Below are 26,576 nucleotides of genomic sequence, written 5' to 3'. Positions count from 1 at the left end.
TATACTCTGTCTCATTAAAAATTGAAAATATTAGAAACAAGCTTTTTGTAGAGGAAAGGTACTTTGTAACTTCTCATTGTGAGATTTAAAAACAAAACAACAAAACCACAAGCAAATAAACAACCCACAAACAGCCCACCCCAGTATATTCTGGAGGAGGAAGGAAAAGTAAGGACATGGAAGTAAATAGGATAAAGCATATTTTTGCATAGATAGAATGTACCCAGCTTTCCTGCTTTCATTCTCTGATACAGTAAATGCTTTTCTAGACAAACAAAATTGGTAAACTGAAGAAGAGGTGAATTAGTACTTTAATTGTCAGATGGGCAAAGAAATACCTCAGAGGAACAGGTGGCAATATGTTATGCAGAATGGCAGGGGGAATGTGTTAAGGCTCTGTCCAAAAACTGATATTGAAACTGGTATTGTTTAATATTTTCATCAGTGATCTTGGCACAAAAACTAGAACTTGCTAATGAAATTTGTTGGCATCACAAAGTTGGGAAACAATGCAGGCTGTTGCCATGCTGGAGTAATTGGATGACCTTGAGGAGCAGAGAAATAAAATGGCATAAAATAGAATTCTACAAAGTACAAGGTCATGTACATGGGGAGTAATAGGAACTTATCTCTGATAAAAGGTCAAAGCTTGTTGGATGGAAGATGAGGGAATTTGGAAGATCTGAATGTTTAAGTCAAAGAAAGAGTGACTGACCATGAGCCACTGATTTGATCTTACTGTGGAAAATGTGAATTCAGTCCTAGGTAAATTAAGCCCTGTATTTCTTGTACAAATAAAGTACTAATGACATTTATAGTACATGTGGCTGGTGAAACTCTACAACTGAGAACAGATCTGGAAATCTACATCTAAGAAGGGCTGGGGCAAATGCCTGCAATCATCTCATAGAACTGTAGAGCTTCAGGTCTGCCTTACTTCTTCCTTCCCACTGATGCTTCTGATTCCCACATTTTCTGTTCTCTTTTCCTACTCTATAAGCCATATCTAAATGAATAATAGTGTCATCAAATATATGAAGCCTTTTTTATCTTTAGTTTGAATTGTATGTATTATCAGTCTTCAGCAACAGTACATTGGTGAAATGTATTTGTATCACAGTGAAACCGTGCTAGAAAATAAGCACATTACATTTAAGTTCAGTAATGTTTGCTGTAACTGCTTGGCTTGCTTTTATCCTTCCTATTTGAACAGCATGTTCTTGTTTTTCCCTTGCCAGCAAATAGTCAAAGTGTTCTCATTAAGAACTTCAGGAATGACATCTTGCTAGAATTCAGCCGACAGAATTAAGCCTTACTTGGCTTCTCGACGTACAGTAGACCAGCCTAGGAAGAGCCTGTCATGCCGCAAATGTTTGTTTATAATCATTTGTAGTTATCTTGCATAGTCATCTTTCAGTAATCTTGAGTGTAATGACTACATTAACTACTGTTTAAAGTTAGTATTTTGCCTGGCCTGAATGACTTGGCTCTACAGAGAAACTACAAAGGAAAAGGAAGTAGAGTGATACTGTCTAGACTGCTGCATGGCTGCTTGCCTTTCCACCACAAGCATTCTTAGCCTGCTGCTCTAGATGCTACCCAAGATCTCATTCCTTATATTGTCCTTTTAAATCCTCCTCCTTTCTTTTCCCACTCCTATGTAAAAGGAACTGGATATGTTTTCTTCCAGAAGGGTCCTGTCATAAGAAGAAGATTTGAATGTCCTTCTGAACTCCAGAGAAATCCATTTCTAAGTTATACCTTCCATGCAAAGCAGCCTGAGGACATTCCTGCATTAATCAGTACAGCCAGCTCTGAACTGGCAAAGTTCAGGCTGTTCTTTGTACAAACTCCACTGAATATTTTAATCTCCATTTGCTTTGAAAGAATGGTTGGCTCATGATATTCAAGCTTAGTTTTACTCTTACAGAGGTTTTTTAATTCTCTGCCTCTTGCAAGTATCATTTAACTTTTCTTACAATGTCTCATTGGAGTAGGGAAGCATTGCAGATGTTGGGCCAGGTGTTTCAAATGAATAGTTTGTTCACAGGAAATGCAGTTTCCATCTGAAAACAAAATATTTGTGAATTTGTCCTGACTTTAGTTTATAGTTTTGGTTTGGATTTTTTAAAAAACAGTGCTAAATCTTTATTTAAATGCATCCAATACTAATTTGGTAATACTTTTACCTATTAAAATATGCCCACTGTAGAATTAAATATCTTATTTCAAGTGAAATGAAAATAGAATGCTATTCTACTAGTAACAGTTCTTGTATTCATTATAGGCCATAGCCTGGATTATTAAGCAAGTACTCATGTTTTACTTTATTTTTACCATGAAATTTCTTGGTTTAAGAAAAAGACAAACAAAAGAGGAAAACCAAACAAACACCCCCCAAATCCCAACCAAACACAGACAAAATCCCCTACAAACCCCCATAAAACAAACAAAACAAATCAAAACCCCCAAACTTATACAGCCTTCATTAGTATTTCTATTCTATTAATGGAGAAACTGAGAACTAGATTTTATATGTTGTATATGAAACATACTTGTGATAGACCTAGGTACAAAGCTTGGAGTTTTCAGACATTTTTACTTCAGGCTTTTCTTGTGTTCTAATCAGTAAAGAGAAACTTTATTTTATCCATTTTCCTTAAACTTTATATAATCATAACTTACTGAAAAATTCCTCTTGTAGCTGTGAGCTGGTACATACTAAACATGTGAAACTTGGTGAGTGTGGATGCAGGAGGGTGGGGTCTCACTGCATAGGATCAGGAGATCTTAGACTAGCCACTGCTGTGAAGGACAACAGAAAATTCCTTCTATAAATATATTAATAACAAGAGGAGGGGCAAGGACAACCTCCACTCCTTGGTGGACACGGAGGGGCACGTAGTAACAAAAGATGAGGAAAAGGCAGAGGTACTTAACACCTTCTTTTCCTCAAATTTTAATAGCAGGACGGGTTGTCTTCTGGACAACTGGCCTCCTGAGCTGGCAGATGGAGTCAGGGAGCAGTATAGTTGCCCTGTGATCTATGAGGAAGTAGTTAGAGACCTGCTAAGCCTCTTGGATCCCCACAAGTCCATGGGACCAGATGGGATCCATCCTAGGGTGCTAAGAGAGCTGGCAGATGAGCTGGCCAAGCCACTCTCCATCATTTTTCAACAGTCCTGGCTCACTGGAGAGGTCTCAGATGACTGGGAGCCATTGGAATGTGCTGCCCATGGAGGTGGTGGAGTCACCATCACTGGAGATGTATAGGAAGAGACTTGATGGGGTGCTTGGTGCCATGGTTTAGTTGATTAGATAGTGTTGGATGATAGGTGGGACTCAATGATCTCAAAGGTCTCTTCCAACCTGGTTGATTCTGTTCTATCTAATATCTGCATTAAGGGCACTTGTTAGAGTTGTCATGATACATTAACACATGATTTTGGAAGGCAGCCAGAAAGTATTCACAGGACTGATAGATCCTTCTGATCTTTGACAGTGACCAGTAGGACATATTTATAGAAAGACATTGGCTAATTATGGGCTGATCATTCTCACACAACTTTCTATTTTCCAGTGGTAACCCCCAGATTGAGATCCCTTAGTAGCCATTATCCGTATTAATCTGGTTAATCCTGTTATGAAGCTATTAATAGTTTTTGACCCATAACATCCTATAGCAGCAGATTCCAAACCAGATTTTAAACTTGGTTTCTTATTATTTTATTAAGAGTCAGTTTGTTCCTGTGTTATTGTTCCCTCCTGATCTTCCCCATACCATTTGTGGAGACCTCTGTCGTAACTTCCTTGGTTTGTGTTCAGATAGCCTAATTGTTTCCTTGCAGAGAAATTTGCTTTGTCCTTTTTTTCCACCCTCCCTGGAGTCTCTTCTGTTCTACTCTTAAGCCATGCCAGCTCTTTTGGAGGGAAAGGCTATAGCTCTGTAGTATTTTTTACTTACTCTGAACACAGCCTGCAGGCTGTTTAAAATAATATATTCTTTCACTGAAATAATTTAGAGCATCATGTTTGGTTTGAACAGTATGTAGCTTCTGAGAGTAATGAAGGGGCCAGCACAATGTGGCTTGTCAGCCCTATGCTATAGCTTCTGCTATTTATGCTAATAGTTTATATGGACCAAATATTGAGAAATTCTTACCTGACATGCATGGGATTTTGTGTTTCACAGTCTTACTGTATTTAAGGAACTACATTTTAATTATTTTGTCTTAGGTGTGGCCCAGAATATTTTGTGCTGGTTACTTAGGCCATTTAAGAACTGAAGCAGAGTGCGGGTCTGAAAATGTTTTGCATGGCTGGTCTGAAAATAGTGTTTAAAATTCATGGTAGATATGTGTTCATTTCTTACAGTTCCATATGGTTTCCCAGAGTATTTCTGAAGCATTATTAGAGTTATTCACATTTCATCATATGTGTAATGCAAAATGAGCTACACATGTGGTTAGGCCCAGTTCTATAATCCAAAATGTCCATTCTGATGCTAGAAGCATAGCAGCTTTGGTAGTGACATCAATTTCAATTGCAAATACACATTTGAGATGCAGTAACTGCCATGAACAGAGAAATTCCACCTGCACAGAGGTCAGTGTCAAACCCCTTGTTTGATTTCACCAGGGTCAGAATTCCATCTCCATTGTGGTTTTTCTGCTTTTGATGGAGAAAAAGTGTATTAAATTAATTACAACACAGACATACTTGGAGACAATAGAATAATAATTTCTCTCCACAGTTGTGGGTTGTATGAATTATGCAGGAGGGAAAGCAGCCTAGACATGCTGATATATTTAAGACATCTAAGAAGGGAGTAGGCAGTTACAAAAAATGTACGTCCAAAGTACAAGATTAGGCATGAACAAAATGTTTCTGGACAGTAATAAAGTAACAACATGACTTGGGACTGGCACATAATCTCTGTTACACAACAACCAGAAAACAAATCAACTGCAGGTTTATTGTTGAAACTGGGAGAGAGACCATATGGGTTTTTATTACCCTATTCATGCAAACATACCTTGTACCAGACATAACCAAACAGTACATTATCAGAGGGCAACAACAGAGAATGTGGCCTGCTGGATTCAAGAATAAATTTCAGACCATCTACTCTACTTCTGAAATTATTTCAGTGCTGCCTGTGAAGGACTTGCATATTAGGGTAATTTGCATGTTAGCGTGCCTAAAAAGTGAAATATGTATATACAATTTTTATGAATCTGAACAAACTATGTGAAATAGGAATGTCATAAGTCACACCACAAAGCATAGTTCAGGCCACCACTGTACAGGGTTAAAATAAAAACTCCTTCTGATGACTGCTATTGCTGACATCAATTTATCCTCAACAGTGCAGACAATACAGGCCATGAACTCTGGCCTTTCATGTCAAAAGAGGTTTAAGGAGCTTATATTTTAACCCCCTCTTATATTCACAGAGGCGCTCAGAAGTGCACATCTCATTTCTTTTTTACATACTGTCGCCACAGAGTGCTTTGTGTCGATTAGGAAATAGATGCTGTATTTCCTCAATTCCCTGCATTTTTAGTGTGAATATTTAAATGAATTTTCAAATTCCCTTTATACTCCTGCAATGAATACCTTAATATAAGTGAAAATGGGGCCAAATAAAACTTTGGGAACAAAGACTTCAGCTATTTAAAACTATATTTACTTTCACCACATTCCTGCCTTTTTATCATACCCTACAGTCCCTTCCTCTTTTGGAAGCAGATGTGAATGTCATGCAATCAGATGTATGGGATGTTATATGCACATTTTCTGAAATATTTATACATCTGTGTTTATGTTTGTGTAAAGCTGCTGTTTCCACGTGTGTTTCCATTTTATCTATGCCTTTAGTTATATTCCTTATGGCTAAAAGAAGCTTTTAGAAGCACCAATGAGAATTTATGAATATGTATTTGTTGATTGCTCCAGATCTATATCTCAAGAAACCTTTATTCTCTCACTTCAGACACATCTCTGTCTGCAAAAATTGATACAAATCTTGACCTTTAAAGTTGTTTGTCATTAGTTACCCAAAACTAGTCTTTCCCCTGGTTATACAATAGGTTTTAAGTGCCATGTTAAATGTCTCACAAAATAAATGCAGGTGCTAAAACACATTGAAGCTAACAGAGAGTCTCTGGATTCCCAACCTTAACAAGAGATCTTTCTTTGTGGCAAAGGAATTGTTTTTTTGGCAGAGAGATTTGTTTATTGCAGTGAGACTTACACAATAAGGCTACATCAAGGCTGATGTAGCCAGGGAACATTCCCGGACACTGGCACTTGATCCTTGGTGCTGCTGAATGCTTAGTACATTGCACAGTCCCAGACGCTGCCAATTAACACTCTCCCAAGCAGTTTCCAAGCATGGTTCAAGAGTTTAGCACGGTGAAGGGCCTGCTCCCAATAGACAGTTTCGCAAAAGCCACCCAGTACAGGAAGTTTGAAGAGTATGGCTGCTGACTCCTCTCTGACAGCTGGCCTCAGTTTTAAAAGAGCCATGCGGGCACATCTGCTTTATAGTGTATTAATAGCTCTGTGGTAGCAGAGCTAGAAAAGCAGCAGGCACAGAGTTCTTACTCTGCTGCAGCAGTTGGTAACTGCATCTGAGTGTTGAATCAGAGCTACCAGTTTTGCTGTGACACAGTTCATTTCAGGCATCTCAGGCAGAATTAGGGGACTTAAGAGCTGCTAGTAATTTCCAGCCAATCTAATGCTGTTATTTGGGCCATCAGTCAAACATGTGCATAGCAAGCTCAGGACTTTGCAAACATCTTAAGCCTGCTGAGCCCATTCTATGCCAGTGGATCCATTTCTGTATAGGAAACTACAGTTCCAATTCTGTCTGTTGTTTAAGAAGGAAGGTGGCATGCTTTGCATGTATAGGTTGTATTTACAAAGTATAGCATAAAAATGATGTATATCCCTTCCTCACAGTCCTCACTGCTATATGCTGTGCACCAGCTTCCTCGTATTTCTGTGCTAATAGGCTTAGGAATGCTTATGCATTGCTCCTCACTATATTTTTTTTCTTTAGCCTTTGCATTTTTAGCCTTGAAGAAGTAACATTTATGTCATTATCCGTATAGTTGTTGTACCAAATGTACAGTTAAGGTCCCCAAACTAATCCCTTGCTAGGAAAGTGTTCCCAGTCAATGACATTGATTTTTTTTCTCTTTTATAGATTTATTCAGGACATGCACATTTGTTTGTGTGACAAAGTAAATTAAAGAAAATGGGTGACAGAATTTCCTTTGCCAGCTACCTGCCTTGAAACCAGGTTTGGAACATGGAAACCACTTTTACAAACACAAATTACTGCCACAGAAATACAGATAAAACATTTTGTTAATCTTCCTACTTTAAATCTCACCCTACCGTTTTTGTCTTCAGATACTAAGATTCTTTCTCAAATCCTGTTATAGCTCAACACCACCAAAACCATTAATAAGGAAAATATCTGGAAAAACATTATTATATTTGCTTACCATAATTCTCTTCTGTGGGTTTCATTTTCAGATAAGCATGTTGACATAGAGCTTGCAAAATTTATGGATATTCTGATTGAAAGAACAAATGAGTATCTGAGATACTCAGAAGCCTCTTGGATGTTGCATGCACATTTAGAGATCATAATACCCTGGAGAAGCATCTAGGGTGTATGAGAGTGGCCTACTGGTTGAAGTTAGGAACTATCCAGCCTGCAGATGTTGGATTCTTCCCAATCATGAAGGCATTTCAAAACAAGCAGGGATTGAACAGAAGCTTGCCTTTTTCTAGAATGTCATGAGAAGTGATACTGAAAACCAGCATGTCCTGACAGAGTTTGCCTTTCCCTGTGTCATTACAGATGCTTAATAAGATTCTGATATTTGTATTTCTAAAACATCATAGCTTGACAGTATATCAAGAGCAAGAAAACTCACATGCTTTTGAGTGTATACTGTGGTTGCAGGGGAATAGTCTATGAAATGTCTTTCTAATAACAAAAGCATTTGTGGTAACGTAACTCAATGGTACTAATTTGGTATGTTTAACATAACCAGTCATTGGTGAGTTTTTAGTTGTGATTAAAACAAACATTCTATACTTACCCAGGAAATACCTCTGCACATTTTCATACCAGTACATATTCTTTGTCATTGCTAATGTATTGCCTTTTATGTATGCAGCTCCAGGTGACATGGGTATTGATGTCCATAATTAAAGCTGAGTAAGTGTCACAAAGGAGGAAAAGGCTCTAAATTTGCTGTCACTAAAGTAATCACTTAATTCTTAGCTTTGGCTGAAAGCAGGGTTGGGAAAAGAAGGTTGATTTGTCAGAGCTTATCTCGAGCAAGCAGTACTTGGAGTGTGCTGAGTGGACTGTTGTGCTGTTTCTTGGTTGTTTTACTATAATCAGTACAACTAGGAAATCAAATAGTATTTTGATAGTAGTGTCTCTTTTTTCTTTTCCTTAATACACTTGTTTTTAAATGACAAGCAAAGATTTTAGGAAATAAAAGCAGGAAAATGAGACATACAAACACAAATAGAAAATAGATCAGCTACATTTGCCAAATTGCTTTATTTATAGTGTGTTTACAGGTGAAACTATGTGCCAGAAAAGAGACACTGCATCAGGCATTATTATTTATACCCCAGCTGCCAAGGAAAAGCATTGTCAGTAGCCTTTAGTAATATTTGGACCAAAAATACATGGATGTGCAGCATTCAGTATTTTGTATGATGCAGAGTGCAGCTTCTCTCACAGATCCTCTGTTTCTGGAACATTGTTGGAATCTGAGGGCTGAACGGAATCTGAAGGCTGAATGAACACTACAGGAATATTCTCTGATGTCCATCCTTTAGGAGTCCTATTGAAGGATCTTCTGGTAGCAAGAGGGTTTGCAAGGATCATGAATCTGGGATCATTTAGCATCAGTAGATTAAAATCTGGTACCTTGAATTTAACCAGCTTTGATGCTTTCTCAAAACCACCAAAGGGAGTGGCAACTCTGTAGATATTAGAGAAATAAAAGTAAAATGTGATTTTAAAAATGCCTGTTTTCCTCCCAGGAGCTGAAAACAATAGAAAATATTTTAATAACACAGATTTGGTACAGCTTCTTGTATACATTTTCAAGCTTTTGGGAAAATATTCTATTTTTCTAGGAAATTCTCTTTAAAATCATGTTTATTTTCCCATAGGTAAAGCCTTCAGACTTTGTCAATTCAAATGATCAGAAAAGCCAAGGGAAAAAGGTGCTGCAAGAAAACTTTGTCATTGGTGAGTCATAGTTACTAAACTTATTTTGTTGGTGCTAAGTCTGAAAACTCAGTTCAGCACATTCACTCTAACAAGTAATTAGTTTAGGAAGTTCTCACCCCATTTTCTCCTGTCTCTAGTTGCTTGTTCCTCCCACTGTGCTGTATTTCAGCACCATATTGTACCAGTTAGAATGTATGTGGGTTGTGCTGTAAACTTGGATCACTTACATGATCTGGGTTAAACAAAGACCCTTCAAAACAAAGGAGCATTTTAAAATCCACATTATTTCAGCAATCTGGTTTATATCAGTGTTCAAACAATTGTAGCAATACAAGTGAGGAGGCAGTAAAGCCTCATGTGAAGCAGAAAGGAACAGCCAAACACAACAGGCTCTGGAAAGGAAAATGGGTGAGGACTTTGTACTCCAGTTTTGTTTCTGAAGAAAATGTTTATGTAAGGAAACCTTGAAACACTGGCTGGAACTGGCCTAGTCTTTGGCTAGTATTTTTCATGTTACTTAAATGTAAATGTCCCCTCAGGCAATAAGCCCCAGGAACTAGAAAACTCGTTCATACATTTGCAAATATTTTAAAACAACAGTATTTCTAGATACCTCCCATGATTCTTCTGTATTTACATGTTTCTAGGCTGAAAAAATAAACAACCTCAGGTTTTTTTGGTCATTTTTCCAGACTCCTTTGTATAAGCAAATGTGAACAAACAGCACATTGTATGTGCTCTGCATTTTGATCAGCTGCATAACTTTGCCTGTTTAAAGTGTCAGATTTTTAGGCTACCTGAGCACCAGGTTTCTGCAAAGCTAGACACATATTGCCAAGAGAAAGTAAAATAGAATTTCACCAGGTTTTGTGTGTGTGATAAAAAATGCTGGTAGATATTTCCACTGGCTCCAGGTATTACAGCAGAAGCCTAGAGAAATTAATACCAACAGAAACTAAGAGACTGGTTAGGATTTTCAGCAAGATAGTTATAGATAATACAAACCTCAGGAGAATTAAATACACACACACACACACATACACACAAAAGAAGAGATTAATTCAGGAAAATGAATCCCTGACCTAAAAGAAATGAAACTGCTGTGTCATTACAAAGATAATTCACTGAACTTCACTATGCGCAGCATTTACTGAAGGAGAGTTGGTGTTAACTCCAAAGGGTCAATCCTGTAAGATATAAAAATCATGAGGCTTCTGGGCATGCTTGTTTACTGAGAGAAGAGTGCTGTTTTGGATTAAGCTCTGAAACTGTTTCTCAAATGAAGATGAGACAAGATTTTGCAGCAGCAGACAGTCCAGGCATTAAACTCTCTTGAGGTCAAAGGAAATTCTTTATACAACATGCCTGTGGTATCAAGCTTTTCTTGTGAAATTGTCTTCTGGGTCACGATGTCAAATTGGATACTGTATGATACTGATTAAAAATAATTGCTTGGTAATTGCCACAAAGTGAATGTAGTGATCTACATCTTACAGGATAATAAAGAGTGTTTTAATTGCTGTTCTAATTAAGCTACACATTCTCACATCGCTGTAATATTTAATTCTCATCAATATGTAAGTTCAAGGGATAATTGATATGAGCAGGACAACGATGATAAAATGCAAACCCGTTCTAGTGTAAAACTTCCTCTTTGTAGTATTTTTGGATTTGAAATACAGTAAGTTTCTGTAGGTAACACAAAGAGAAGGGCATTTCATGGATATTCAAATATCTATCTGGGAAAAAAACAACCATGTAGTTCCTATACAATGCCTGACCTCAGAGAATGATGCATTCCTGCATGCTAGGCAGAGCACAGGATGATCGACATAAAGGAGAGTACAGTAATTGGGTAATAGATGTTCATTTTCTTTTAGGGCAGCAGTGTATTTTTGTGAGCAGCAACTTGTCTGACAACATGGTGTTGTAATGGCCTGTGTTATGCACACATCAACTGTATCACTTGAGGTCTGACTCATTGTATGGAGGCCTGAAACTCATGTGTAACAAATTCCAGTAGTCATTGCTCATAACAAGGGTGGAAATGCTGGTTCAGAGTCATAGGAAGTGGCAACAGGAAGTGTAAGAGATTGTTTAATATTCACTTTGCATATTCCTAAAAAGTAGCTGCATAATTTAACAATAGCAGGCTCAATCACATTTATTTTTAGCTGTTGTTTTAGCAGGGCTTCTCTTCTATTTTTCTTTCTTTTTTTCCTTGCAGTCTTACTTAATTGAACATTATATTGTCTCAACATAGGAGACTACTTGTAGCTGACATGTCTGAAAATATGTTTTAACTGTGTAAGATTATCACCTTCAATAACATAGTTACAAAAAAACAAAAGTGAGTTTCACATTTCATTTTTCAAACATTCTGCTTATTGCTAATTACATGCAAAAAAGAGACATAGAAGCAAAGAACCTGACCCTGAAAAATGCTCAGAGGTATTTAGGTGCTAAGGCGCTGGCTAAGCACCCAGTTTGCACTAATCTCACATCACTTCAAGTTAGCACCCAAAAGTCCTTTGAGGATCCAGATCGCAGCATTTTTCCAATTAATCAATAAAACCAGAGCCCAGTCCAGATGGACTGGATTCCTGTAGTGGTTTTGAAGCAGTAGTCTTTGGGAATTGAGAAAGTTAAGCAAGAATTTATGTGGTAGGAGAGGAAGAACTTGTCAGACTTGCTTGTCTTGTGTGAGTAAGATGTAGTGCTTTGTATGTTACTCATAGTCCTACCTTTGACATTTTGTCCATCTCCAAGAAAGCAGATGAAATAAAGGTGCTAATTTAATTAATATTACAAACTGCTCAACAAATGTAGATTCACGCTCTCTTGCCCACAGATGATTACTAGGTTCTTCCATACTGGCAAAGGAGGCAAGAAATTTTTCACCAGTAACTAGCTCTTTAATCCCAGTAGGAATTAATCTCCAAGAAAAAAAATCAGATGGCATGGCTCTGTCCCAGAAGGAGGAAGGATAGCCTGGTCTGAACAGTCTGTTCAGAGATACTCCATACCCAGTTTCTCTGATCATGCACTCTGTCTAATGCTGTTAAACTATTGCTGGCTGTGTCGCAAAGTCCTGCCTCAGAAGGCAAATGTGTCTGACATTTGTTGCGCTTGTTTTTCCCTCATTGGCCAGCACCGCAAGGTTACTGCAGCATAAAACGCCTGCTAGACACCAACTAAAACCTCTACGAATTCCCTAGTTCTGATTCTGCTACTGTTATAAAAACAACACTGCTGCAGAGTTCAGAGGAGCCACTTCATTGCTGGCAGTTGCAAAAGTCTGATGCAGTTTAGTGCTGAATATACTTTGAATATACTTTTAAGCTATGCATATGTGCATATGTTCCAACACCTCAGACAACCCTAGCTACTGAAGTTGTGATGTTTTTAGTTTGTTGTGTAACAGGGGATGCTGGAAGGAACTTGAATATGGCCTGTAAAGTCTGAGTGCTGTTTTAACAGGTACCACTGTGAACTGGGAAGAATCTCAGGCCCATTTCCTTTGGGAGTCCTGTGCATCACGCTTACTGTTAATCACACCCCTTCCTGACTAATGATGTCTGTACCAGTGTTTTGCAGGAGAACAAACATAATGGCACTTTAGTGAATGGTGAAGCATGATAGAAAGCCTTGATTGAAACCCTCAGTGATAACAAAGGGGTGCCATTATATCACATTTTGTTTAATACAGTAGCATTTGCTTTCTTTCTCAAAGCTGCAATTAAAGAAGTCAAGGATGCTGTGACCTAGATGCACAGAATAACTTAGTAGAATCTAGACACAGAAGTCCAAAGAGGTATCTCACTTTATGTGCAAAGCCCATAGTCTGCTAAATTCCTGAGACACCTAATGACTTCTCTATTCAAATGCTCAGATCTGCCTTATCTTAGCTGCTCCTATCTCACAGCAGTTCCATTTGTGATTCTCTAATTAATGATCTTTTGCCTAAACTTTGATGCTTGAAAACATAGATAATATGCTATTGCAGCAAGTTTTAAGCAAAATAGCATATCAAGGCACTCAAAATTCGTGGCTGTTCGTGTTGAATCTCTGTGTTAAATAACAGTATGTCTGTGACCAGAGATGTTCTGCAAACAATTTGGATTCTCAACAGTCTGAGAGCATCTCTTTGTAAGAGTGGACATTACTGCTCATATATAGACAGAATTAGGTGCTGATGGCCTTAGCAAAGAGAAATCTAAGTTACATTTAGTCTTCTCTGTAATGATTTCTGTTGGCTAGTTTGGCATGAGGTGTGCTGTCTGTTTTGAATCCCATTATCTCACGCTGCACTCTCATGCGTTTTTAGGAGTGTAAACACATAAGTCATAGATGTAAAATTCTCTCCAAGAGGCTAATATCTTGAAGTTCAATATTGCACATTCTCAATATCTTTTTGGATCTTTCCTCTTGCTAGAAACCATAAATCTGGGTGTATTGCATGTAACAGCTTTTCTGGATTCACTAAGCATCCATTAATTTTCTTCTGGATGTGATTTTTTTCAGTGAGAATGAGAGTTGTGGTGGATTGTACTTGTATGCTTTGTGTTTTGAATTTACCAGTTTCACGGTCTAGATCTGGGTGTATGTGCCTGATGTAGATTTTTATGTCAGGGAGAATATTAACCTCTCCTTTATATGCGTGCCCTCATCTGCAAGAAATTTGGACTGTGCTGAGCTACAGTTTTGCCATGTCATACAAAGAGAAAATATACATAGAAAGAAATCAAAGCAGTTATTGTTGTAAAGAGTACAACTAACAGAATATGGGACAACAGAGCAGCTAAAAATCCATGAAGAAGCCACCAGATATCATCTCAAGATGTATCAGATATCATTTCCCTGTTAATGGAGCCTCTGTGTCATCTCTGATATTGTCTTTCACAATAACAGCTCATATGCTGGACTCAGAATCTCTCTTGTGAGAGGTAGAACTGATTCTGTCTCTGTTCCATGTATATATGTCTTTGATGGGTTTTGTTGTTTGGGTTTGGGGTGTTTTTTTGGTAACAATAACCATAGTACATAAACTGTGCTGCTACTGTTCCAGTGTTAGCAGCTGTGGCACAACTCTCTGACTTGTATTTGCTATTTTGTCTGCTGAGAAGACTGTGCCACACAGACTTAATTATTAACATGGCAATGTACAGTGCTGTAGAAACTAAGAGTAATGTCTGCAGTGCCACTTGTGATGTGGAATTGTGTAATTTGTTAGTCCTTACACTCATAGCTGAGGCCCACCTCAAGGGCAGGAACAGAAGTGATGTTTGAGGTGTGTTTCTCTAAGTTTATATTGTCATGAGCCATTTTCTTTGTTAACAGACTTCTCTCTGGTTTTGAGGAAGGGTTTTGGTCAGGCTTAACTCTCTGGCACTCAGCAGGGGTTATTTAGAGGAAAATTGGCTAATACTTCAATAAATAAAGATAATGTGAATGGTATTAATGAAAGCAAAACACATCAGTAAGAAAGTTTTTCAAAACTTCCAAAAGAGTTCAAACCCTACTATTATCCTAATACATCTGGAGGTTCTGCTGAAAATCTTGGTATATGTAAATTAATATGTAAATAATATTAATACGTGAATAACTCACTCTCAAATCCCATTCTACTTTAAATGGGGTTTAAGTCTACTTGTAGTGTTTTCTCCATTAAAACTTTTACCAAAGGTGGTTGAAGATAGAAAAATATTAAATGCAAAAATATATTCAATCTGCTAACTATTTGGTGTGAGGGATTGGTTGAGTGATAAAGTTCATTGGACTGTCATGGCCTGAATGCCAAGCCATGTGGGTTGTATTAAAAAAAAAGAAAAAAAAAGCATTGCCATAGTCCATGTTTCCCATTTATTGAATTTGCTGGATTCTGAGAATTTCTTTGTTTCTTTCCTTCTTTGAATGTTTTCAACAGTTCATTTTACTTTCCTGTTTCTACAGTTTAATTTTGGGTCCATACCTTAGCAAGAGACTAATTTCCTCCTCGATGCTCCTGTTTGCCACTTGTGATCTATGTGCATGTTCATGTTTGTGCATAGACTTGCAAACACAAGTAGTAGGTATTTTTACAGCTGGGGTTTAATTTCATAGTAATTTTTCTCTACACTGTAAAATTCCGTGACCATTCAGAATTACCTGTTAAAGCTCCTGTAGTCAGGCAGTTCTGGCTTTGCTTCAGGTTTAAAAAGTTTAGGATATAAAGCTTCCAGTAGCTCTGGGTCATCCCTAATGGCTTCTATCCAGGGAGACTGATAATACTTTGGCACGGAAGTAGTGTTGAACTTTTCAGGAGGAATTTCCTTCAGTGGTCCAGAATATCCTGCAGGGTGGTCAAGACAAAATCATTTTATTTTTACTTTGCTGTTTCTGCTTCGTCACTGCTGCCCTGTGTAACTAGGGAGTAACACACCATCATTTCACAGTAAGGTAAAGTGAACAATTGGATCAAGTCACCTGGCCAAAGCTACCCAGAAAGAGAAAGCTGGCAGGGAGAATTCGTGGCCTTTTATATAATTGCCTCAAAGTATTCCACTCTATTTTGAGGCTAAGTTTATTCCAGTTTTATATAAATTTGTTTCTATCATTATGAGCATTTGTTTGAAACTAGATCTACACGCTCTGGGCTGAATTAATAAAAATCTTTTTAAACCATCCTCTTGGTTAAAGACTAAGATAATTCTATAGTCCATGGGTGAAATTTTCAAAAAAGTATTAAGAGGAGTTAGGATCACATTCATTACAGTAGAGTTTTTGTCTTTGCCTCTGCCTTAGATGTTTTAATAGATCCTACCTACTTGGTTCTGTGGTCTTTTTCATCATCTGAAACAGTGAAGAATCAGTTGTTTTCTCTGCCTAATCATATGGGGATCAGGCTCTGTTCAGAATTTTATTAAATAAATTCCATGCTCAGTGTGATTTCTTTTACAGCCAAGTGCAATATGGCAGGAATAAATATTGTGTTAAACCAGCAAGTGATTAACCAGTTATATGAGTTACATGAATACTTGAAATCCAAGGGTAATCTACACTACTCTTTTGCCCTTCGACTGTATCTAGCTCTTTAAATTAATACCATTTCCTTCTATATGCTTCAACCCCACTGTAGTTTAGTATCTACTCCTTTTACCAGACCATTTTGCCTAAAGAAAGGCTTGAAGATTTCTATCATGTCCCAGCAATGGAAATTACCTCTGTTTGCATTGTATGTGACCAATGGAGGCAGAGAGTCTTAGCAGTCACTAACGGAGTAGCATTGACCTAGTTTACATAGACAAGAAAAGGTCTGCACAAAACATGCATTGAGTAATTCTGAACAAAGAATGAATTTGTGAAAACCCCCAGCCTGCTCATGGATAATTCATAAACAGGAAGAAGGGCTATATCACTGAATAAATTAGTTAAAACAAATTAGCTTTCTCTAGGCTTTAAAGAATACAAACTAAGGCCTTCTTGTAGCTCACTGCTTTAAATAAAGACAACAGTGCCCTCACAGTTAAGGACTTAAAAAAGAACAGTTTATGTAGCCAGAGGCAAATCCCTTTTCAAGTTACTCTTCTGTGATGGTTTTGTAGCAAAACTCACAGAGACTTCAGGCTTGCATTTATGGCTAATTAATTAAACTACAATAGATAACATTCAGACTGTTGAGCAGTGTGTTGCATGTTAGAAACAAAGGTTTGGCAAACTAAAATCAGTATGCTAATTTGGTTTTAAATCTGAGGATCTGTTTCTCAATGTTTATAAAACCAATAAATACAGGAGTAGTCTATTCTCATATTAATCTATGTTTTCAGTTTGGGGAGAATTAGTACAAAGGCATATCAAATCATTAAAAATTAAGAGAAACCACCTTACATTTCTGTGAGAGATTCTGTTATCTGACTCAAATTTATCGTTTCTGCTCAAATTGTTGTTCTATAAAGAGACCCTTCCTCTGATGTGAAATGAGAACTAAATACATTTAATATGTCTAAACTCATGTATTACCTGGGGCAATGTTGTCAGGGTGTGGTGGGCTCCGGGGATCAGGTGTATTAGGAGGTGTCATTGGGGCATGCTGGGGAATTCCGTCCACACTGAGGCCGTCCATTTTAACACTCTGCATGGTTTCTCCACGCTGCATCCAAATAGAGATAAATATTGACAGCACCACAAAAAAAGGCTCTGTGATTCTCTCTGAGAGTTGTAGTGATATTCTGCTTTACAGCCCAGATCTGAGACCCAGGATACCCTATCTGAAGACATCCTGTCCTGTGGTCTGGTGCTCTGTGTGCCAGATAGCAGCCCCAGGATTCTCTGGCTGCTAGCCACAGCTGTCTTACAGTGGCTGTGTAAGGAAAAACTACTTATTTTTTGGTGTTACAAATGATAGCCCAGCACAATTGTACATCTTCATTACAGGGTGTGATTGCTTTATTGAATGGATTGGAGGTGTTGGGATCTAGATCAAGATGACTCCTGGAGCCTTATAACTATCCTGCTGAGTTATCTGACCTTTTCCTAAGGGTGGGGGTATTTCAATATTGACATGCAGTCTATGAAGGGGGTTCATCCCATCTGCTGCTTACACTAATCACCACAAAATCTACCTGGGCACATAGTCTGTGTGTTTTACAGCAAAGAGTAGATCTGGGCACTTTGGCAGCAGGGCCTATGAAACGTGTCCCTTGGATCACGGGACGCTAGAAGCTGTTATATGCCGGACAGAGCACACTTGCTACCCAAAGATTCTAGAAACATGGCAAGTTTGAGCTCTTTGAGTTTCAAAGCACTGATTCTTCAAAGCATCTCTTCCTGTATCAGTTGAAAATTCCCTGCATTTATTGAACTACTTTTGTTTGGGATTTTCTTTTCCTTTATTTGTAATAGAAATAACAACTTCAGTGCAGGTCACGTTCTGGAGACTCATGATATGCTGTTATTTTCCACCCTCCTATCAGGTCAACAGTTCTAAGGAAACATCCAAAGGCTTAATCATTGTTACATAAATATAGAATTAGTCTCATAAGAAGTCAGAATCTTATTTTAGCTATGACACATAGGCTAAAAGCAATTTAAATATAGACTGGTTTAGAGAAGAGTTTCTTAAAGTAGGAGAACAAACAAATAATACTTCTTTAAACTTGAAAGAACAAAAGATCAAGTCAAAATATTTTCTACCCGTCCTGAAGTATGTCAGAAAGACTTTTGGCAGGCAGAACCATAAAGATGATGAAGACAATGTCAGTGGTGGCTAAATAAGCATTTATGGGAGTGGAACAGAAAGCAAAGAGGCATCATGCATTCACATGTCGGAATGTCATACTGACTGCCAGCAAGTGTGCTCTGTGTTTGCTTGTGGGAAGCAGACTAGAAGGGAACTGATCTGTCAGACTTCACAGCAAAAGCGTGGTACTGGAAACAGCAAATCTTACAAGATTGGTAGCATTGAGCTCACAGTTTATCTCTGCAGCTTCTAATGCTTAAGAGGGAGAACAGTACTCATGTATAGGCTTCTGAACATGGGTGCCGGGGAACAGTATTCATATATAGGCTTCTAAATAATAGTGCTGTAATAATAGTTTGGGGTGTTTGGTAGAGTTATTCAGCTTTTCTATATGGGATTTCTTTTGTGCAGATTTATCAAACTCTGACTTGATCCCAACTGATTCCTGTGTAATGTGTTTTCTGTTGAGTAAGTGGCCAAAGAAATTTGAAATATCAGCACCATTAAAAAACCAAACCAAACCAAACCAAACCCAACCCCACCCACGCTTGTCTTCTGACACAAGATACGAAGATATACTTTTCTTCCTGAGTAAAGTTGATTTTGTCTCTGGGAAATCTAAAAGCCACATAATTACAAATGTGTTTACCTTTACAACCATCAAACACAGAGAATTCCTTCTTGAAGAAGGGAACAAAAATATTTTGGAGACTGGAAATAAAATACTCACAATTCTTGGCTTGTTTGCTATATAATGAGAATTTTCGTATGTGTATTTGTCAGATCTCCGCTGACGTCTCTTGAAGAGTCTTGCTCCCCTGTTGCTGAGTGTTGACAGTTCCTCTACCATGATGTCTCTGGGGGTGCTGACTTTTTTCCCAAGGTCTAGGCTGGGCGAAACTGCAATACAATGGATAGATACATACCTCTGTTTTTCTTAATTGCCTGATGTTGCATACCCTGTACCTGACATCCAACAACAGGCTGATGCACACTTATCTAACACAGCATATCTACACATTGTGTTAGAGAAATTAATCTTCCAAAGTTTTGGAGCAGAGTATTGAGCACGACAGACCTGTCTCTATGCAGATGCTTAACAATTCAAGCTCCAAAGTTATTTCAGTTGAATGGCATTCAGCTTATCAAAATAATATCCCACACAACACCAATCATAGCAGACTGGCTAAAACTGGCTTCTGCTGAAACCAGGAACACTCCAGGGTCCACACATCAAACCTCCAGTTAACTTTCTATGTCCTGCATTGGAGAGATGAGCAGGTAAACTTTTTTAAAGCAGTTTCTTATTGCTTATAAATATTTTATTTCCAATTATTCTTTAATATTCTACTTGCTTTTGAACTCCAGGGCATGTTTTGTAATTTAAGACAAGTTTGCAATAGAAAGTCTCTGTCACATGGTATTTTAAAACTATTTTAAAAGAAGGTTTCAAAGTGAAGCTCAAGGTGTTGAAAATGAGAGCCCAAATAAAGAATTACAACATGTTTCCAGGAACTGATAAGTTTAAAACATTTTGGCTTTAATTTTCTCCAAGAGAAATGGAATTATTATATTACTTTCTTCACTACATGGGGAAGATTTCATCTTTGTCTTTAGTGACCTCTTTGCAGTTTTGAAAATTAAGATGCTTAAGAAAGGAAAGGGGAGATCAATATGGACTTCAAATGGAGAGCTCTGAATACCAGAAAACCTTCTGGTCATCTTTGTGGTAATCTTCTGGAATGCTGGGATGCTGGTGTCAAGGACCAAGCTGTTCATTGCTCACTAGACATCCTCAACCTACAGATAAAGCTTACGCCTCAGAATACAGTAGCTTCAATATTGAACAAACCATTTTCTACCAGTTCATTTCTTCTTAGGTTGTACAGTTTAACAAAACTAAAAATAATTAGGTCACATAGGAAACCCAGAATTTTAAAGATAATAATTCCTATTGCATTTACTATAATATTTATCATTTTATTAAAGTTGTTTTCATCAGTTGTTCATAAACCTCAGGAGGAAGAATAGGAAGATGCTTTGGTCTAGTGCGTTTCTTTGATCCACTTGTTCAAAGTCACTTTCTGTTATTTCTTTAATACTAAGACATTCTATTCCTCATGTATTCTTATAGTCTAAAATTCTGAATGTTGGCATCTATTTTAATGCATTGAAATGAAAATATATACCATAAGCATGTAGGAAACCCAGTTCAAAATAAACATTGCACGTGCATTAAGTGTAGAATGTATGTGATATTAAGTGTTAATACTGCATATGCAGAACTTCTGTTTGAGTAAATGGTATGTTCAACATGGCATGTGTCTCCTAGTAACTCTGTGTTGGAAAAGCAATGAGATTTGCTGACATATAGGAAAGCTTAATTGAGATAGGTATATTAAATATTTAGCTGAACCTGTATAGACAAGAGTTTTCTCTGTAGTAAATCAAAGAAGTCTGTGGGCCCTGGAGTGCATCACTGTTGGTCCACTTGTGTTCGTGTTGATTTCAACTGAATGTTTGCAATAGATTTAACTGGAGCAAGCTAACTGTGGTGAGCTGGGGCATGCACTTCTGCTTTAAAAATAGTGTGCAAAGAATCCTAACAACCTCCTGTTATTTAAGAGGGAACACAACAAAACAGGGAGTTCTTAACATGGAAGAAAATGACTCAGCTTGCCCACTGTAGCTATATCAGTGAGAGATAGTGGTGGGGTTTTGGCGCTCTGGTTGAGATAAGCGCACTAGTTATTGGCCTGTGGCCTGAAATTTGGCCAAGTCATATCTTGATTGTATCATTTTGCCACATTGCTGGAGGGGTACAGACTGTTGGATGGGTTTATGTTAGTAAGAAATCTATCCCTGAAATCAGCAACATTGTCATGTCGAAAAAGCTTTTCTTCTTCATATACACAGTGAGCAGTATGTACATCCTTAGAGGCTAGGGTGCCAAGATGGCTGCAGATCTCTGTGCAAACAACTCTGTTCATCTGGAACATGCTGGATGTTATCTATTTTGGGCCTTGCTGTTCCCTTGCATACATACTGTTCTTGTTAATGTTAACCGAAGGCTCCAAGGTACTTTGTAAGCCACAGTTGTGTACTGCTGTGTATCCAGGCAGCATCCCAAAAATGTAAGTGTGAAGTTCATTTGAATCCCTTGCCAACTAACATCTAATCAACTGTCTAGTTTTATGATGTGTCTAGGGATTGTTTCAGTGTCAGCTCAGAAAAGGTGAAGAGGGATGAGAAAAGGAGGACATTTAGAGGATGATAGAGACATTGTAAAGGAATACTGAAAGTTTAATTCATAGTTTAACCCTAGTGTTAACCTTTTAGCTTTGTTTCTTAATTTGTGCTTGCCAAGTATTTCCTGTCTTTTGTTTAAAATAATAAAGGACTGCGTTTCAAATTATTGATATAGTTCCTTCTGCATTCAATGGCTAATCCTTCTTTAATCTCCCAGTTTACAGTCTTCTAAATACCTTAATCTGGATTATAAATTTTAATAATGAGTATCAGATAATATGTTTGTTGTAGCATCAGAAATAAGACTTTTCTAAATATAAAGTGAAAGTTAATCATGTAGCTAGTGAAGAATGCATTTAAGAACTAGTATAGAACTGGACATGAGATTTGAGTGTAATTGAAGGCTAACCTGATGAACTCCAAGATTTTCCTCATACATAAATGTTTATTATGGTTACCTCTGCCAAGTAACCTTAGAAATGTTATGGTTAGTCCGAGTCTGCCAGTGAAAAACCAAGGGATTGAGGAGGCCACAATATCTGTACATGGACTTCAGCCTCTGCTTTGAAACCATAGGAGTGTTTATAGCTAGTACTTGTTTCTGCAGCATTTTATGACATGTTGAACTTCTCTAAAACCCAGTTATGTCCCACAAGTCAGCAGAAAATGGGGCTTTCAGTCACAGAATCACAGAATTGTCAGGGTTGGAAGGGACCTCAAGGATTATCTAGTTCCAGCCCTTCTGCTTGGGCAGGGGCACTTTCCACTAGATCAGGTTGCCCAGAGTCACATCCAGCCTGCCTTAAAAACTTCCAGTCATTATGAGTCTTACCATATGACTGGTAATCTTTGAGACAATGGTAAAAACATGGCTGATTTTGTATCTTATCAACACCTGTTTCTGCTATGAATAGCATTTAAAGAAGGATTTTGAGATTGTTTACCTGAATGCATTATAATAAAATAGGGCTAAAATAGTAGTGAGGTAGTTTTGCTTTCTGTGAGTCACACCAATCTTCTGTTATGGTCTACCTCTGTTTACAGTTGAGAGTTTTGTGGGTCCATGAAACTGGTTGGAACAGTACTTTTGTTTCACATGGTTGCCAGATGCAGGACCATCGTGACTAAAAGATGCAAAACCTGAAAAGGCAGCAGTTGCCTTTGCAGATCTCAGGTTAAGCTTGTTGAATTAACAATTAGGGGAAAAAGAAAATGTAAAAAATTAATAGAGCAGAAATGAGCCATTTAAAACCAGATTTCTTCTTGATTTTTTTTCAAGAGTGGTTCAGATTTGGTCCCAGAGAAGCAGCATATATTTTTGTGATTGCATCTTTGGTTATCCTTCTGTTTCTTAACTCATTTCACTGAGCTTGTACAGCTGTGAGTTTACTCTTTTCAATCCTAGTTCATGGAATTTCATATCTTTTTAATATTTAAAAATCCCAGGCATCCAAAGAAGATGCAAAAGTAGATGTACCCTTAAAGAGGTAATACTGCCTTCACTGGCCACATATCACAGCATACCTTGTAGAAAGTGTTGTTATGCCTATGGGTATGAGTCTGATAATATGATCCTAATAAAATGGACAGATTATATGAGGCAAATGCCAAACATCAGCACAGATTATCCAATCATTACAATGATTTCAGGGACATTTACCATGTGCAATACCTGGTTCCAATACCCATATGAAAGACAACTGGGGTTCTTTAGCCCTGAATTTCTTACAGGCTATTTCAGACATATATGGGTTTACAACACCAAAAAATAGTGGAGTTCTATGAAATCTGGAAGGGCAGACTGGCTTTCAGACTTAACTGTGTGTGCAGTGGAGAATGGAAAGAAAAAAGAGGGATTTGCTAAGGAATAGAAGTTACAGGATAAAACACTATGGAAATACCAGAAGGACTGGGACCTGGTGCTGAAACTTGTAGCTTCTTTTTCTAAAAACCTTATGACTTTTGTCCTACTCTTCATGCAATCCCAGTGATCAGTGAGTGAATGAAGAAAAAAATCCCCAAATTCTTTGGAGCAAAAAAACACAAGAAAGATTTCCAGTACTGGAATTTAATGTTCAGAGATTTATCCTATGTGAGTGTTAGAGTTCTAATACATTCTAAATGTTAATAGAGCACCCTGTTTTTTCAAGTCAGGTTTGTGAGGTGCTTATCACTTATAAAAAAAGTATCTTTTACATAGGTGGTAAAAAAGTCTTCATGGGAAGGATTGGAAGGATCTCCAGAAGCATCCAGCACATACCTAATGAAAGCCAAGTGGATTTGTATTCTCAACTGAGTTAATTGCTCCTTAAGCTGTCACGCTAGAAGTGTAATTTTAAGAACCTGTTTTAGAAAATCAGACTGCTTTCTCCTAAGTGTCTGCATTCTCAGCAGTACAACAGAAAAGTAAAATTTCTTCAGATTAGATTAATCAGTGGCGGCATGTTAGAGAGAATTGCCAAATGCTAGTAAAATTTGTTAGTTGCAAAGATAGAGAGGAAAGAAGAGAGATATAACATTTGTTTCAATTTTTTATCATTCATAGAAAAAAAAAAACCAGAGTGAAACAGAGCAAAAAAGGGGATACAGATCAGCATGTTTCTCAGATGATAGCCTTTTAAGATGGAATGAAGTCATGTTATTAACCCCAAGTAAAATTCTGAAAGGCTATCCTAGCAGAATGTACATCAGCTGCTAGATTACTTCATTCCTCCACAGCAGTTGTTCATCTGAAAATAGCTTTCAAATGAAAAGAGGCAACTACAAAAGGATTAGTTACCATAGGCAGCATGATACTCCCACAAGATTATTTATGGCAAAACACCCAGAGACAAAGCTGTAACAGAGTTAAACTCTATGATTAAAGAAGTACATTAGGGAGGACTAGAGGACATTGCATATACAGTAAGCTGGGTTCAGCGCTATACCATTTCTGTGTATTTCATCCATAATGGCTGATGCTGCTTGTTTCCTCTCTTTGACCAGGGCAGAATGTGATAACATTGTGATTTTCTGATACGATTTTTCCTTGCTGAAAAAAAACAACACATTTTTACATTGCAGAGCCAGCTTGCACAATCCAGCCAACTTTCATTCATTTTATCTTAGAATGGCTGAATAGTGAAGTTATCTCTGATTTAGAAACACTGCATTTCTAGTGGTGCAAAAATGCACTGGCAGTTCTTCTTGCAGGCAGATGTTAGGACATTTGATGGGCAGAAGATTTGAAGGAAAGGGCTTTGAATTGGCTGCATAAATTCTGTATCAAAATCAGTGTCAGTGGTCTAAGCCTTCTCACCTCTACACATTATATTAAAAGATGTAAATTCATAACTAGTATTTTAATTACATCTTGGTTTATGATTTCAGAAATGTTACATTTTGACATATCTCAAATAAAGATTTTGAGGAACTAAAGGAGATGCTCTGGCATCTTTAAAGAGAGAAAGTGCATTTCTGCCTAAGTAAACAAATAAACATTGTTTTAGTTGCAGAGTCAAGAGGTTACATAAATGTCCTTCATATGACAGTTTGAAGGACAGACAATGTCAAAATATTTCAGGAAACAATACACTTACCCTACTGTTTTGGTGTGCAGAAAAAAGCGATCTCAACTCCTTAGTTGAAGCTTCAGGAGTTAGTTATGTATGGGGATGACCTGCCTGGTCCAGGATGGTTTCTACCCTTGTGCTTGGATCTGCATGGTACCTAATGCTAAGGCAAACTGGGGGCTGATCCTCTTCAAAGGAATTGGCATCCAGCTGACATCAACTAGTTATATATAGAATCAAACACTCCAGCCACTCATATCTTCCTGGTGAAAGAAGAGAACAGAAGAGATTCAACTGTACCCACAACAAAGAGAGTTTATATCCCTTTCAGAGTGTATTGGAAGATTTAATGGAATGCTGCTCTCATATTCATACAGATCATCTCCTCATCACCTCTGATAATAATGATAATAATATTATAACTAGGAAAGAGACATTTTAAAATAAGGTGTTAAATATATGGATGGATGAGACTATATCAGATGAGAATGGCATGGGCTAATCCTTTAGTGAAAGATGAAACCGTGCTTCAATAGGAGCTGGTGCCTAAAGTTGATGGCAGATGGTTGATATGCAAAGTCTGTACTTGAAAAGGAATGAGTAATTTTTCAGTGTTATATGTGGTAGGGAGTATTTGCTCAACAAGCACATGCTTTGCTAACTTTATTCAAAATCTCTTGATTTTCTTTGTGCTTTTGGAACAGAAAGCTGCAGTAATTTGAAGCTTGGTAATATTTGGCATTCCAGAAGACTTGGATCAGTTTATAAAAGAAATCTGTGATATGTAGAGCATGGGTATTTTATAACAGCAACCAATTTTGGACAGAAAGAAACACTGGCTGAAGGGAACATTCTCCCCTTACCCTCCAGTCTCAGTGGAACTAGCTGGTGCAATGTCCTGAAGTCTGCTTGTCCAACCAAAATGCTGCATTATTTTTACCTCAAGCTTTCTGTTCCTAAGCTTAGCTTTGAAAAACATTTTTTTCTGAGATCCTAGATATCTCTGTCCCAAAGAGCTGTTCATTTTACTCCTCACTATCACAATTTGCCAGCTGCTGTTACTCACTGGAAATTCTTTTCTAGGTTGTGTGCTTGAATCACACTCTTTTGACAGTACCAGTCGTGGCTGAATCTTACCTTTTCAGCTGAAGGCCAAAATTGTCCTCAGTGGTTCACCACCAAGCTGTCAAGTGGGATTGCAGCAGGGTCTGTCAAGGGTTCATGCTACTCAGTATTTTCATTACTAACTGCAGTGAAGAAGCAGAGAATGTTCATTAAA

The 26,576-nt window shown here is 37.7% G+C and overlaps 1 protein-coding gene across 2 annotated transcripts; it reads right to left on the bottom strand.

Annotated features, from left to right (window-relative positions):
• Positions 1-8,577: 8,577 nt before the first annotated feature.
• On the bottom strand, positions 8,578-25,469 carry MYOZ2 (myozenin 2). Of its 2 annotated transcripts, XM_068153936.1 has the most exons (6): positions 25,325-25,469; positions 24,674-24,777; positions 19,228-19,397; positions 17,279-17,408; positions 15,428-15,611; positions 8,578-9,026 (listed from the first exon to the last, which is right to left on the bottom strand). In XM_068153936.1, the coding sequence occupies exons 2-6, from the start codon at positions 24,747-24,749 to the stop codon at positions 8,777-8,779; spliced, it is 810 nt and encodes a 269-aa protein (XP_068010037.1). In that variant the 5' UTR covers positions 24,750-24,777; positions 25,325-25,469; the 3' UTR covers positions 8,578-8,776. The 2 variants fall into 2 exon arrangements, with proteins under 2 accessions (XP_068010037.1, XP_068010038.1); XM_068153937.1 differs by lacking the exon at positions 24,674-24,777.
• Between the last annotated feature and the right edge of the window lie 1,107 nt (positions 25,470-26,576).

Source organism: Melanerpes formicivorus, unplaced genomic scaffold (genome assembly GCF_026170545.1).
Source record: "Melanerpes formicivorus ecotype bairdi unplaced genomic scaffold, bMelFor1.0.p_v2 SCAF_27, whole genome shotgun sequence".
Lineage (NCBI taxonomy): Eukaryota > Metazoa > Chordata > Aves > Piciformes > Picidae > Melanerpes > Melanerpes formicivorus.
Note: the sequence above shows the minus strand (reverse complement) of the source record. Positions and strands in the feature narration are given on the sequence as shown.